The sequence below is a fragment of the Sander lucioperca genome, chromosome 8, assembly GCF_008315115.2.
Source record: "Sander lucioperca isolate FBNREF2018 chromosome 8, SLUC_FBN_1.2, whole genome shotgun sequence".
Classification (NCBI taxonomy): Eukaryota; Metazoa; Chordata; class Actinopteri; order Perciformes; family Percidae; genus Sander; species Sander lucioperca.
In genome coordinates this window covers 15,153,795-15,170,303 of record NC_050180.1, presented here as the reverse complement: position 1 = coordinate 15,170,303, position 16,509 = coordinate 15,153,795, and the positions used below count along the sequence as shown (strand labels likewise).

Here is a 16,509-nt window from a genome sequence, read left to right as displayed (position 1 = left end):
TAAATTGGGAGAAATACAGGGGAGTTGTGACCGTGGGAGGAAACAGGGAGAGGGCAACCAGGTGCCAAATGGAGGTGAATTTTGCCATTGGCTGGTAAAACTCTCAATCTGCCACGTTGGCTGGTAGCCAATGAGAATTGAGTGACTCAGTTGTTTTTTGCCACTTACTGTTGTTCTTTTCACATTTCAACCAAGTCTGTGATTTCCTTGAATTGAGCTAAAAAATGTGGCGGCACATCACTGGGGTGAAGAGGTGGCTAAAACAATCAACCGACAAAAAGATGAAGATTATTCAAAGAAAAGTAAAAGAAGACGTTTTCAAAACCAAGTGGACAGTTGGCGACAATGGCGAGGTTCGTAGCTGATTTATGACAGGACTTAATCGTAATAACTTGACAACACTTAAATGTTTATTCTTAACAAGTTCAATAACAATGTTGGTGCTTCCTTTGAGCCAAAACATTGTCGGGTAAAAAGCCTGTGTGGCTGATGGCCAAAAAAGTTAACTTCAGGCCCTGCTTACAACCATATGGTACTAAAATGAAAAACTGCATTCAAACAATGTAGTCTTCAGCAAGTTTAAAGAGGCAAAGTTCATGTGAATGTTACAGTATGGTGTCTTAATTAACAGAGCTAAACCTGAAGTGCCAAACTCATCTCCCAATAGATCAGAGTTTGATGGGCTAAATGACCATTTACTTTGTTGTGTATAGTGGGCATCGTCAGACACACAAACAGTCAGGTCCCGTGAGATTTGATTTGTCTCTCTGTGAACAATGTTTTGCAGCCCATTAGTGGCTCCTAAAGGTGGTGTGCTGAACCCCTCTGGACAGGAAGTTTGTTCACACCTGCATGGGTTAGTAAAATGATGACATCTCGACCAATGAGGTGTCACTGCAATCAGAGGTGTGAAGACAAACAAGCATCAGCATGAACCCATCAACATATGATGTAATCATTACTGAACAGGACTGTTTTTACAGTTGATATTGTGTCTGACAAAGGAATAATTTAATCACTCAGAATTTTTTTAGATAAAAAAAGGGATTAATTTACCACCTGTAATGTGAGAGGGGTTGCTGCCAGTCACAAATCCACAGAGAATTATCTCCTGACTCTGCAGCTCCTCACAGCTCTACAGCAGCTTTTTAACTCACTGGTATTTTGGTTTTAAGGCCCAAACCTTTACTGGTTTTGTTCACTCTCACAGCTCTTACAATAATAATAATAACTCCATACATTTATATAGTGCTTTATCATAGACACTGTGTACTGAAGTGCTTCGGGGGGACCACACTCTACCACCACCAATATGCCTTACAATGCCAGACGCTCACCTCTCATCAGAGTCCATTCAGGACTCTAAAACCCACTGTACCAAAGAGTTTGGTGTAGCTCAGCAGCAGATAGACATTTAGAGACCAGCTGGTGAATAAAGTGGAGGATTTTGCAGTTAAGGAGGGTTGTAGTGCTGCCAGAGTACATCAAAATGTACGGAAGGGGCCAATTGATCAAAGCATTAAATAAGGACACAAAGTATAAGAGCGCCAAATTCCGTGTAAGAAAGCAGGTTGGGGGGGTGGATGGGTCATACAAACACACGACTTTCAGCCAGGAGACTTTGGACCGTGTCCTGTTTGAAAATAAAAGTAGTGGGTCGTATTTTCTTGCCAGTGATAGGGTGTTAATTCATATAATGCTCCTATGGGTCGTATTAGAGGGTAGGAATAAAACAACTATATTGTCATATGGTTTGGAAGACTTGTTGGACCCTTTATCCTACTGGTTCTACTTCTGCATCTTTTGGTCCTGCAGGGTGGGTGGTTAACATCCAGTGGTGTTCTTTTTTAGTGCTTAACAACAAGACTACACCAGCCAAATTCAATCAGACTGCAACGGAGAGGATATATGATAGGTGGGAAGGCCCAAGGCTTGCTGACTGTTAGGCTATTCTCGCAGGCCGAGAATCAGAATAGTTATAAGTCGGCAGGAAATCAAGCAGGGGGCTAGCCGGTAACCTGGTTGACTCCAAAGAAGTCATAGAGGGCCCATAGAAGCACTGGAGGTCTGGGAGCAGAGGTTAGAAGATGCAGAGGAGACTGGAACAGGAGTCACAGGTTCTGGAGCAGAGCTTTCATACAACTTCCTCTTAAAGAATGACAATTCTTGGGCAAACTCTGGCACTGCGTTCAGGAAGCACTATGCAGGTGGATGCATGACCGTTGGGAAAAGTGTGAGGGTATCTGGTGACATGTCTGGAAAGTTCCTTAGAACTGCACGGGCCTGGGGGAAGTGAGGGGCTGATGGAACAGAATAAAAACTACTGAGTACTGAGGCAGCCGTGGAGACACTGAGATGGCCCGGCAAGTTCAAACTAGACAGGCCGTTCTCATCAACCATTCATACATATAGCTACGAAAAGTAAAGCACGGTAATTCATACGTATATCACATGTTATGTTCCTGTCAGCACTACATACACTGATGCAGTATAAGACCGGGAAGATCCACGTAGGGAGGAGGTCAGTGTGGATGTTTGAGTCCCAAAACACAGGGCTTTCTAGCCAGAGAGCATACCAATTGCATTGATGAGAATGCTTTGCATCAGATTACACACCCAGTTCCTCTTAAAAATGGAAGGGAGAGTGTAATCTGTTGTGTCCTCAAACATAAGACAAGCTCACTCGTTTCTAGTTGCAAATTAACCCCGCCTCTTCAATTTTGTGCTTTGTCACCCAAAAGTGCGATCAGGGATCTCGAGGGTGCTGGAATTTTCCCTTTCATTGGGGAAGTTTTTATTGTTTGTCTTTGTATAGTACTGTATGGCAAAAGAATACAAGCAGCAGAGAAGGCAGAGAGGTACCTCTGGTTGCCAAACGGGGGTCTAAAAGACAATGCATGGGGCTATTACTAGGAAGGGTTTGAAGACTTAAGGGTTCGGTAAGAATAAAACTAATTGAATTATCTGACTTCTCGCCCAACTGTCTAAAGATAAATGTGCTTATACCTGCTCCAGGCTGTTGCATGTGTTCAGCTGGGTCGAGCTCTGGAATGGGGGGTGGCAGAAGATTGACAGAAAGGCAGAACACCAGAGGATTGAAAAGTACAATTATTATTGAAAGGTTTGTAACCCCCATCTGTATCTTCTGCTGTGTTGCATGCTGGAGGAAATAATTTAAAGATGCAACAATCTGAGAAACTTAAAGCGGATTTTGTCTGCTTAATTTACAGTATTTTGAACACCAGCAAACAATGGATAATCTCAGGACCACCGACCTCCCCCTGTTTTGGCGATGTAAAGTTTAGCCCATTAAGGCATCATCTGGCTTAAGGGCTACTGCTGTACCAAAAACATTCCCTACGTGGACAACTTCACTGCCTTCTACCACAGAACTGATCTCTTCAAACATGATTGCCTGAATCATACAGGATCTCGTCTTTTATCGGTGAACGTGTTATGTGGCTATTTGTGACCCTCTGCATTACACCAAGATAATCACCGGGAGAAGAGTTAAACTCTGCGTTTGTCTGTGTTGGCTCTGTTCATTTCCTCATTTCCTACAGCATTCAATTTGTAAAAGATCTCCCAACTTAACCAGGCAGGTAAAAATCCTGCAATGGAAATTCAAACGTCTGCTGTTATTTTGGTGAAAGTAACTCAAAAGTAACGCAAAAGTAGTGTAAAGCATTACAATTCAGATACAGTAATATTGTAATATCACAAATTAATCTCAAATGACAGAAACTAGTAATCTATAATTTATTACATTTTATAAGTAACTTGCCCAACACTGGCTGCCAGTAGATCTGCATAGGACGCTGATTGGCTGGGCCTCGGTGGCTCAGACACAAACCATAGAATGTTAATATAACTGACTTAGCATCAGTCACGTATCCCATTGGTTTGTGGACTTATAAAGCTAGGAGGTTGCATTTTGCATCTTGCTATTTTGGAGCCAGAAATGACCATATTGGGACAAGAGGGCGGAATTAGGAAGAATGACCCAGCTTACGCACCATCATGTATGGTTTCAATGGCGCTGCATTAAGCTAAACGCTAGAGAGGGAACGTCGCAGATTTTTTTACCGATTGATGCGAGTCATCCAGCAGACTTGCCAGTGGGTAAACATGGATCTCCGTGCCGATTGGTGGTATTGCTACGGAAAAAGTACGCAGGGTGATACTCTGGTAAGCGCAAATAACGTTTAACCATGTGTCCTGCTAATTTAAATAGCGCACATTACTGTATTGTGTGAACAGTAATCTTCATTTAACATTGTAAGTGGCATTTTCTTTTCCGGGATGCAAATGTTTCACCAAATCCACCATCGCTGCATCCAGAGCTTAGGGCCTTCTGAAACAATTGTGCGTGGTTTAAAGAAATGCAAAGAACCCAGAGCGTTTTTTTTCTTACCCAAGAATGTATCAGTGGTGTAGCCAGACCTTACTCCACAGGGCTGTAGAGATAGAGCTGGCAATGTGAGACTACTGTTTTAGTAACTTTACATGGAATGTGTAGGACATTAATAGGACAAAGGAAACAAGGGTAAAGAATAACAATGGAGAGACTGGATAGAGAGACATTGGGAGAATCAGGGTTGCAGAGAAAGTGATGAAGATGATGGTGGGATGTGCAGAGTGAGGGAGGAGGGGCATCAGCGTCAAACAGGGACTGAGAAAGAGGAGGGGACGAAGAGAATGTGAGAGAGATAATTCAGTTACATGACTCAGGTTTGTTCAGAAAGCTGCCAGAGCTGCAGCTATCTGCAGATCTCTGCAGATGGAGGTTGAGGATGGAGCCCAGCTCTGCTTTCCACAGTTCCCAAACACCTCCTGCAGGAAGCCCTTGTCTCCTTGGCCCGAGACAGTTACCATTGTGCTGTACTCCATCTCTCCGATCACTGTGGCTCTCAACCTGCTCATCATCATCTCTATCTCCCACTTCAGGTAGATGTTAACGTTTTTGCTTCTCTCTACAGGATTTGTAACTTGTACTGAAATGTGAACAGCTGCTGTACATTTAGATCTTTGAGCTACTACTGAATAATGTTGCTCCAAATGTCTGACTCTAATACCAGAGACTGTTCTTCATGTCTAATCTGTTACCAATACTAAGCATTGCTTTCTCTCCACCATGACCTCAACCAAGTCATTTTAACTGTCAGATGTGGTGGATTGGAAAATGTTCAAACTCATATGCATTTTTATTTATGATTTTTAATACTGGTTTTAGTTGTTTTGTCATTCTTGTTGGTTTAATGGTACTTTTTTCTTTCCGTCCAGGCAGCTCCACACACCCACCAACTTCCTCCTCCTCTCTCTGGCTGTCTCAGACTTTCTAGTGGGTCTCCTGCTGATGCCTGTAGAAATTCTACGAACAACATCCTGCTGGTATTTTGGTGACCTTGTGTGTTCTATGTATCCTTTTATTGGAATCATCATTACAGTAGCCTCAGTAGTTGACATAGTGCTCATATCAGTTGACCGTTATGTGGCTATTTGTGACCCTCTGCATTACACCACTAAAGTCACCGGGAGGAGAGTTAAAATCGTTGTTTGTCTATGTTGGCTCTGTTCTTTTTTCTACTGCTTTATTTTTGTAAATCATGACACGATATATGATATAGGAAGGAGTAATTCCTGCTACGGAGAGTGTGTGATGTACTCAAACTATATTCCAGAAGTTGTTGATCTGGTTTTGATCTTTATTGTTCCAGTTACTGTCATTGTAGCTCTGTATCTGAGAATATTTGCCGTGGCTGTGTCTCAGGCTCGTGCCATGCGCTCTCACATTACAGCTGTCACACTCCAGCTTTCAGTGACTCCAAAGGCAAAGAAATCAGAGCTGAAAGCAGCCAGGAATCTTGGTGTTCTTGTAGTTGTGTTTCTAATGTGTTTCTGCCCATATTACTGTTTCTTTTTTGCAGGAGACAACTTGCTCAGTGCCTTATCTGCATCCTTTGTAATATATCTGTATTACTTTAACTCTTGTCTAAACCCTGTTATGTATGCCTTGTTTTACCCCTGGTTTAGAAAATCAGTTAAACTCATTGTTACTCTTCAGATACTGCAGCCTGGCTCCTCTGAGACCAACATGCTGTAGAGAGGCTGAGATCAGACTTGGTCTAAGGATTTAATGAATATGTTCCTGCTGTTCAGTGAGTGAGATATCAAATACAGAAAGTGAAGATATGCTTTTCCATCTTTACGTTTAAATTGTGTATGATCAACAATTGAAAGGACTGTGCTTCAGCTTTATCTTGTTGTGTATTCTATCTCTCTGATGCTGCTGCATTTAAAGAAAAAGTCATAAGCACCATATACTGTTTCTAGGTAATCACCCAGTTTAATGCAAGCTTTAAATTCACACATGTATGAAACTTATGAAGAGTCCTTTGTTCCCAGGGAACCTTTCTTTCGTTGTGATAGGAAATATTTTAACCCTACACAACAACAAAATACTCTCCTAAACAGCACCACTTTCATGTATATATATGTATTCAGTATAGAAAAACATCAGCTGTTGTTTTTCTGATAAAACTGTCAGCACAACAACATCATCTTCCCTTTCAGTTTAGGAACAAAAGTTGTTTTAATCATTTCATTTAAGTGCCATTCATATTTGATTCCAGTATAAAATGTCTTGTCTCTTTGACACAAGTTCTTTTAAGCACTAAGAAGTCTTTTTAGGCAAGAAGTTAAACAACAGATTATTTGAAAAGACAGGATTATCTACAGTTCATCAAATAATTGCTGCTACATTTCCAGTGAAATATGTACCGTGTAATCATAGAACAGAGGAAATTAAAGTTTTAGAAACTATGTGGAATCTGATGGCTTGCAATTTCAATCAGATTTGATGTCATTCATTCTATTTAACATAGCATGGCGATTTGTTGTAAAGTAGCATGAAATATTTTAATAAATTAGACTTATTCATAATGTAACGTCATGTCTTTTTATTGATTTTTTACAATAAGTAATGTGATTTGGACTGGTCCACAAAAAAAAAAAAACTCCAGAACAAAACAAAAAAACAACAGGGTGGGTGGGGGGTGAGAGGTTAAGTGATGGAGTAGAGCAGAAACAGATATGTCATTTTAGATGAACTGCCTGTAGAAAGTAAACCACCCAGGGAGCTCTGCATCATCCAGATAGACAAAGACACATTTGTTTATCGTGTCAGTGATCAGTGTAAGAGACAGAACCAGATACTCTTAATGGCCACTGGGGGTGTTAAAGGCTATTTTTTATTTGTGCCAAAATCTCACTAAGTGATAGACGTTTCTGAGGTGTGAAGCAGCATTTAGTCTGTAGAAAACACAGCCCTCTCATTCATTTAAATGGGGCCACTCTGTTAAAGCAGCAGGGCAAAAAAAACAACAGTGGTACAAACTTTGCTGGCACGTAATGTGACATCATCCAGAAAGGTGGTGTCTGGGGTTAAGGTCAGGAATGGAGGGATTAATCAGGGTCAGAGGGAGAAACTAGGGTTAGGGTTAAGCACGTAGAGATGATGAAAAAGTATTTTGATTGGCAGAAGTGAACATAGGATCCTCTGATACCTACGAGATGACTGTTAATATAACTTTTAGGCATGTGTTGATCAGCAGCTAAGAATTCAGATGATATAATCGAGTAATCTTTGCCTGGACACTAAACCAAATAATATAACAAATGACATACACACATAATAACTTATGTGTGTGTGTATGTAGAGTATGTGTGTGACAAGGACTGATACATGCACAAACTGAGTCAGTTAATAAACTGGTCATGACGTAACTATGTCAGTTCCCTTTTTAACAGAAGTAAATAAGGCACTAGAATTGTTGATATTCCTGCTGATGATGTTTGGGTTAAAGGCTTGTCAAGACTTATTTATTTCTGAATTGATAATATGAAGCATCTTTTTAAAGATGTCATAGTGTGGATGTGGTGGAAGTGGCCTCAATGCAGACGGATCATTTTACATTATTCTTTTCAAAAAGCACTGTAGGATCACATTAGGCAAAGTAGGGTAATTAGGTAAGTAGGGTGGGAAAGTGAGGTGGGGGTAGGTGGGGAGGAAAGAGGGGTGAGGTCAGGGTGAGAGGAGTGGAGGGGGGAGGATTTTGGGAGAGATAGGAGATGATGTAACTATGTAGGTTCACTTTTCAACAGAAGTAAATAAGGAACTAGAATTGTTGATATTCCTGCTGATGATGTTTGCGTTAAAGGCTTGCATTGGCCTCAATGCAGACGGATCATTTTGCATTATTATTTTCAAAAAGCCCTCTAGGATCAAATTAGGCCATATTATTAACTTTATTAACAAGCAACACAGGTGTCACTGAAATAATTGATATGTTCCCATTCTTGAACTTATTACTTGTCCTGAAGAATCCATACTACAAAGTGCTCGACAACATGTGTGTCTGTCACCTAAATGAAAATGAACGATGCCTCCTCATATGAAGCAGCCAGGCGTATACCAGGAGACCAATGTCAATGCCCGTTCTAGATGGATTTTGTAATAAACAAATACCTGTTTTCTGAACAAGCGTGATTCAATGGTTTTGTTTTGAAGGACAAAGTTACTTTAGATAAAAAGTATGTAATTCAGGACTCGGTCGAGACCAACTAGAATATTTGGCGAGACCTATGGCCAAGTCCGAATCCAATTACCAAGTCCAGACTCTAAGGCAATGCAAGGTGTGTGACTGATAAGATGTTGGCAAACGATCACCCACATCCCAAGAGTTACTACTTAAGTATACAAAAGTAATAGTATGGGAATATGTTGGTGTACAAGCACACACTCCGTGTCTTAGCACAGAGCTTCCAGTGCTGCACAAAAAGTGCCACTTCAGCTCGGGGCTGACATTTTCCATGCAACAATTATTGTTCAGTGTAGATATTCATGAAGTGCTCTGCTGACTTGCCAGAAGATGGAGCTGTTGACTTATATTTTGCAGGATAGAAATGAAGTAAAGCAGTTGAGATGACAAGATGAATAGTGGTGTAGCCAAGTCAAAAATTGTCAAGTCCAAGACCAGCACTCCAAGACCGAGTCCAAATGAGAGACAGAAAAAGAGAATCCTCTTCAAGACCACTTAGATACTTGTTCATAATGTATGTGATGCAAGAGACACTATATCTTTTATTTTAAGATAATCATTTTGCATTATTTTTAGTAATGATCCAAAAGAAAGTACAGTGTAACAACACTGTAGGATCAAATGAGGCTATAGACAGGTGTCACAGGTGTCACTAAAAACACAGGTGTCCCTAAAAAATACAAATGTTCCCATTTTTGAAACTTATCACTTGTCTTGTGTCTTGTCTTTGCTGCTCGGGCCCCTAATAATACAGGCAAAAACAATAGGGTCCACGCAGCTTCACTGCTCAGCCCCTAATTATCATCAAAGGTTTTATAGGAAATTTCCTCAGGTATGTAAGGTATGTAAAATGTGGCCAACCACACTCATCCCAGAGCTGAGAAATATAGTACACCCAAAAGTAAGTGAAAGAAGACACTCCAAAGGGGTGTTTTTTTGCACTTCATCAAAGGACCAAAAATGTAGTCTATTTAGCAAAATTGTGATAAGATGTATGTGGGTACACGTAACATACACCACAAGGATGAGAGCACAATAGTAGCATCAGACATAATGATGACATAATCTTTAATAAGTGTGAATGGATCAAACTGACACTCCCAAATCCACTATGAAAACTAAAGATCAAGATGAAAGAGTAATATCAATATTGAACAGGCTGGCCTGTTTTGTAGCTCACTTGAACAAATCAAGCTACAAGAGTTGAAGAAAACAGTAAACACTTTTAAGATAGTTCAGTAAAATAGGTCAAACTATGCTAAGCCTAATGAAGCTATGGACACGTGTGCAGAAAGGGTTTTTAAGCAGGAAGAGGTGTAAAATTATAAATACATGGTCTATAATCAGAACCATACAAACTGTTAATTATTTAAATCTTCTAAATTAACATATATAATAATATATATGTATAGAGTATATAATAATAATAATAATAATAATAATAATAATAATAATAATAATAATAATAATAATACTAACAATAATAATAATAAATTGAATTTCTATAGTGCTTTTCACGAACTCAAAGTCGCAATATATCTGCTTCCATGGGTTAGTTAGTTTGTGTTACTGTGTGACTCTTGTGTTTTTATGAAGATGAGATTGGATTCACTATACATATAAGCATATTATGTATTTCACGGCCTTCTGCAGCAAATAGAGATTCTCAGGTGTGAAAGATCACATATTTGTTTGTTGTTTGAGAGGCTGTTGTCCGTGCACTCGCTGTGAAACCTCTCTAATCTGAACCATCCTTCTGACTTTCTTCACACAGTTGTGTCTGGCCAGAGGTTTTATCTGTGAGTTCTGCAGAGAAAGAGACATCATCATTCCTTTTCAGAGTGACACATGTAAGCGCTGTCCAGGTAAGCACTGACACATGCTTGTTTCTATTAAAGTAAATGACAGGGTTTCCCACTAGAAAGGTTGTTTAGCCCGGTGGCTAGTGCTGTTTTTGTCCAATGAGGGCCCAGCTGGGGACAGTCACAGACTGATTGCAGCGTTAACAAAAAGCCCAATAGTTTCTGTGATAACGAGACATAGACGGGTTCACGAAATTGAGAATTTAAAAACGCTATAAGACAGATTCCATAGGGCCATACATTAAGTCAGTGCTAAAAGCTAACTAGAGATTAGGTTTAGGGTTAGGATCTAACAGGGTGATTAGGGTTAGGGGTCAGGGTTAGAATCTAACTGGGTATTTGACAGTATGACTACGTCTAAGTTTCCAAACAACCCAACGTAAAAGTAGTTTAAAAACATCTTCAAAATACATAAACAATTCCCAGTGACTTAGGTGAGGTTACCAGCCTTGCAATACACTGAAGGAGATATGCAAAATATAGGACTGATAAAGGCAAAAGGGCAGCAAAAACATCAAATAAAAATGGGCTTATTTCCAGAACTAAGTTTCTGTATATTATTGGGAGGTGGGTAATTAGACAATCTAGCCAAAGACACTCTTTGTCTGGAGTTTGCACATCAATGTAAAAGGTGAAATACCAGTGTTGTGAAAATGACGCTTGCAAAAGAACTTGTTGTTAACTTTTATATAATATACCATAATAATATGGTATTAAAAAGAAAAACTGCATTCAAACAATGTAGTCTTCAGCAAGTTTAAAGAGGCAAAGTTCATGTGAATGTTACAGTATGGTGTCTTAATGAGCAGAGCTAAAACTGAAGTGCCAAACTCATCTCCCAATAGATCAGAGTTTGATGGGCTAAATGACCATTTACTTTGTTGTGTATAGTGGGCATCGTCAGACACACAGTTAGGTCCCGTGAGATTTAATTGGTCTCTCTGTGAACAATGTTTTGCAGCCCATTAGTGGCTCCTAAAGGCGGTGTGCTGAACCCCTCTGGACAGGAAGTTTGTTCACACCTGCATGGATTAGTCAGATGATGACATCTCGACCAATGAGGTGTCACTGCCAGCAGAGGTGTGAAGAAAATCAAGCATCAGCATGAAATCATTAACATATGATGTAATCATTACTGAACAGGACTGTTTTTACAGTTGATATTGTGTCTGACAATGCAATAATTTAATCAAGTGGAATTTCTTTGATTTTTTTTAAATAAAAAGGGATTAATTTACCACCTGTAATGTAAGAGGGGTTGCTGCCAGTCACAAATCCACAGAGAATTATTTCCTGCCTCTGCAGCTCCTCACAGCTCTACAGAGTGTTTTAACTCACTGGTATTTTGGTTTTAAGGCCCAAACCTTTACTGGTTTTGTTCACTCTCACAGCTCTTACAATAATAATAATAACTCCATACATTTATATAGCGCTTTATCATAGACACTCAAAGCGCTTCATGGGGACCACACTCTACCACCACCAATATGCCTTACGATGCCAGACGCTCACCTCTCATCAGAGTCCATTTCAGGACTATAAAACCCACTGTACCAAAGAGTTTGGTGTAGCTCAGCAGCAAATAGACAGAGACCAGCTGGTGAATAAAGTGGAGGATTTAGCAGGTAAAGAGGGTTGCAGTGCTGCCGGAGTACACCAAAATGTAAGGAAGGGGCCAATTGAGCAAAGCATTAAATAAAGACACAAAGTATAAGAGCGCCAAATTCCGTGTAAGAAAGCAGGTTGGGGTGGTGGTTGGGTCAAACAAACACAGGACTTTCAGCCAGGAGACTTTGGACCGTGTCCTGTTTGAAAATAAAAGTAGGGCGTTAATTCCAATATAATGGTCCTATGGGTCGTATTAGAGGGTAGGAATTACATTACATTACATTATTACATTACATGTCATTTAGCTGACGCTTTTATCCAAAGCGACTTACAATTAAGTGCTTTCAACTGTGAAGGTTCAAACTCCAGACCACAAGTAGTAAGAGTAAATACAGTAGCTTTAAATAGGCAAAGCTACAAAGAGCCATATGAAAGTGTAGGTTCGAAAATGCAAGTTCAAGATTTTTTTTTTTTTTTTTTTTTTTTATCCAAGGTGTAGTCGGAAGAGATGCGTTTTTAGCCTTTGGCGGAAGATGTGTAGGCTTTCGGCCATCCTGATATCGATGGGGAGCTCGTTCCACCATTTGGGAGCCAGGACAGTGAACAGTCGGGATTTCGTTGAGTGATTAGTTCTCCCTCGCTGTGAGGGAGCAGCCAGCAGTTTGGCTGATGCAGAACGAAGTGGGCGGGTTGGGGTATATGGTTTGACCATGTTCTGGATGTAAGCGGGTGCTGATCTGTTCGTGGCCCTGTACATAAGTACTAGTGTCTTGAAGCGGATGCGGGCCGCAATTGGTAGCCAGTGAAGAGAGCGGAGGAGAGGTGTAGTGTGAGAGAACTTGGGGAGGTTGAAGACAAGTCGAGCCGCTGCATTCTGAATGAGCTGCAGGGGTTGGATGGCACATGCAGGCAGACCAATCAGGAGGGAGTTGCAGTAGTCTAGACGTGAGATGACTAGAGCCTGAACCAGAACCTGAGCCGCCTTCTGCGTTAGAAAGGGACGTATCCTTCTGATGTTATGCAGCATGTATCTACACGATCGGGTAGTTGCAGCAATGTTAGCAGTGAAGGAGAGTTGGTCGTCAAGTGTTACACCCAGGTTTCTAGCAGTCTTGGTGGGGACTACTATAGAGTTGTCAATTGTTATAGTCAGGTCTTGGGTAGGAGAGTCGTTCCCAGTCTTGTCGAGGTTGAGTTTCAGATGGTGTGTGGACATCCAAGAAGAGATGTCAGTCAGACAGGCCGAGATACGTGATGCTACCTGAGTTTCAGACTCAGGAAAGGAGAGAATTAGTTGGGTGTCATCTGCGTAGCTGTGATAAGAAAAGCCGTGCGACTGAATGACAGACCCGAGAGAGTTGGTGTACAGAGAGAAGAGGAGGGGACCCAGGACTGATCCCTGAGGAACCCCAGTTTTAAGTGGGCAAGGTTCTGAGCTAGACCCTGTCCAGGTTACCCGGTAGGTTCGGTCTGCCAGGTAAGATGTGAGTAATGAGAGCGCAGAGCCTGAGACACCCAGATTTTGGAGTGTCGAAATGAGGATCTGGTGGTTCACTGTGTCAAAGGCAGCAGAAAGATCCAGAAGGATGATAATGGAAGAGAGAGAGGTTGTTCTAGCGATGTGAAGCTGCTCAGTGACAGCAAGGAGGGCAGTTTCTGTTGAGTGGCCAGCCTTGAAGCCAGACTGGTGGGGATCAAGAAGGTTGTTCTGGTGGAGATAGGTAGAGAGTTGATCATAAATGGCACGCTCAAGAGTTTTAGATAGAAATGGAAGAAGGGAGACGGGTCTATAGTTATTTACATCAGTGGAGTCGAGTGTTGGTTTTTTGAGCAGTGGGGTCACTCTTGCCTCTTTGAGAGCATCGGGGAAACAGCCAGTTGACAAGGAGATGTTGATGAGATGGGTGAGGAAAGGAAGGAGGTCCGGAGCAATGGACTGGAGAAGGTGAGAAGGGATAGGATCCCTTCTCACCTTCTCAGGAATAAAACAACTATATTGTCATATGGTTTGGAAGACTTGTTGGACCCTTTATTATCCTACTGGTTCTACTTCTGCATCTTTTGGTCCTGCAAGGTGGGTGGTTAACATCCAATGGTGTTATTTTTTAGTGCTTAACAGCAAGAGAGCGCCAGCCAAATTCAATCAGACTGCAATGATGAGGATATATGATAGGTGGGAAGGCCCGAGGCTTGCTGACTGTTAGGCTATGCTTGCAGGCCGAGAATCAGAATAGTTATAAGTCGGCAGGAAATCAAGCAGGGGGCTAGCCGGTAACCTGGTTGACTCCAGAGAAGTCATAGAGGGCCCATAGAAGCACTAGAGGTCTGGCAGCAGAGGTTGGAAGATGCAGAGGAGACTGGAACAGGAGACACAGGTTCTGGAGCAGAGCTTTCATACAACTTCCACTTAAAGAATGACAATTCTTGGGCAAACTCTGGCACCGCGTTCAGGAAGCACCATGCAAGTGGATGTATTATGGTGTTTTTCCATTACATGGTACCTGCTCAACTCGCCTCGACTCTACTCGCCTCGACACGACACACTGTGCGTCCGTTTTCCATTGCAGATTTTAGTACCACCTAAGCGTGGCTGGTCGTCTTATATGCCGGCTCGACGCACACACCAGCGCACAAATATAAACATCAGGCCACTTGAGCTTGTTTTATAGTTCTGTGGAGGCTCCATGCAGAGCTTTCGCCGTAGCCTGTTTAATATGTGGCCTGATGTTTATACTTGTGCGCTGGTGTGTGCGTTGAGCCCGGCGAAAGCTCTGCCGCAGTAAACTGCCGTGACCTAACGCGACACACACACAGAGCGTGGAAGGTGTGTTGTTGTTGCCACAGCCAGAAGACACATTTAGGGCGTTTTCACACATGAAAGTCTGAATCAAGGTCCGGACCAAGGTTCATGTTTTTGTTACATTGTATACATTTGATCTGGTAAGTTTTGGTTTCACACTGCAGTTATGCAAGCGCACTAAAGATCTAAACGTGACAAAACTATGTCCTGCCGTCATCACATACGTGAGCTGCGTCTCCAGATACTTATAATTGATTGGTTTGTAGACGGGCTTCCCCGTCCTCTCGTATCTTCTCTCTGTTTCTGAGTTTTTTCAGCTGACTGCTGCTCTTCCCTACTGACTGCTGCTCTCCCCTACTGACTGCTGCTCTCTCCTACTGACTGCTGCTCTCCCCTACTGACTGCTGCTCTCTCCTACTAACTGCTGCTCTCTGCTGCTCTCTCCTACTGACTGCTGCTCTCTCCTACTGACTGCTGCTCTCTCCTACTGACTGCTGCTCTCCCCTACTGACTGCTGCTCTCTCCTACTGACTGCTGCTCTCCCCTACTGACTGCTGCTCTCTCCTACTAACTGCTGCTCTCTGCTGCTCTCTCCTACTGACTGCTGCTCTCTCCTACTGACTGCTGCTCTCTCCTACTGACTGCTGCTCTCTCCTACTGACTGCTGCTCTCCCCTACTGACTGCTGCTCTCCCCTACTGCCGCGGCTCTATTTGTTTTGTCGTGATGTTGAGAAGCAAGACACTGGAACTTTCTGGAGAATTTATTCAGAGACAAACGGAAACCTACACTGTACATTTACTACCACTTAACAATTAAACTGCTGATGTATTCTCTGCTCTGATAGCCGACAGCTGTCTGCTCTGAGCGCATTCACCGTCACTCTCTCATGTAGCCTACACACTAAGCACCGAGCTATTCCTTAAAGGAGCTTCCCCGGTCTTGTAACACAAGGAGAGCCTGCCAGAGCTTCTTCTATTTAGTCCGAAAGTCCGAACCATCCAAAAAATGCTTTCACACTGTAAACGAACCGGACCATGGCTCAGTTTGGTCTGGACCGAGACCACCTCTTTTGGTCGGACCAAAATTTGGTCTTTTGATCCGGACCATGGTCCGGGGGAGGTTTCACACCTGTAATTTTGGTTCGGATCAAACTGAAAAGTCCGAAAGTCCGGACCAAATGAGGTATGTGTGAAAACGCCCTTATTTTCAAATAAAGCTGGAGGCAGCAAAAAAAAACACAGCTGGCTAAACTATTTAAAAATAGCGGGTTTGTTCAGGACACCCCCGCCTGTCGCTTTCACGTCACCTTTTCGGCTCACCTCAGCTCGCTTGGAACCTCGACTGAGGCGGTACTAAAAAAAAGTACCTGTTAGCAGGTACCAGGTACTTTTTTTCGTAATGGAAAACCAAAAAAGGCGAGTAGAGTCGAGGCGAGTCGAGCAGGTACCATGTAATGGAAAAGCGCCATTACTGTTGGGAAAAGTGTGAGGGTATCTGGTGGCATGTCTGGAAAGTTCCTTAGAACTGCACGGGCCTGTGGGAAGTGAGGGACTGATGGAACAGAATAAAAACTACTGAGGCAGCCGTCCAGACACTGAGATGGCCCGGCAAGTTCAAACTACACAGGCCGTTCTCAT

The 16,509-nt window shown here is 42.2% G+C and overlaps 1 protein-coding gene across 1 annotated transcript; it reads left to right on the top strand.

Moving 5' to 3' along the window:
- Positions 1–4,780: 4,780 nt before the first annotated feature.
- On the top strand, positions 4,781–6,103 carry LOC116050240 (trace amine-associated receptor 13c-like). Its single transcript, XM_031300221.1, has 2 exons — positions 4,781–4,947; positions 5,284–6,103. The coding sequence occupies exons 1-2, from the start codon at positions 4,781–4,783 to the stop codon at positions 6,101–6,103; spliced, it is 987 nt and encodes a 328-aa protein (XP_031156081.1).
- Positions 6,104–16,509: the final 10,406 nt, after the last annotated feature.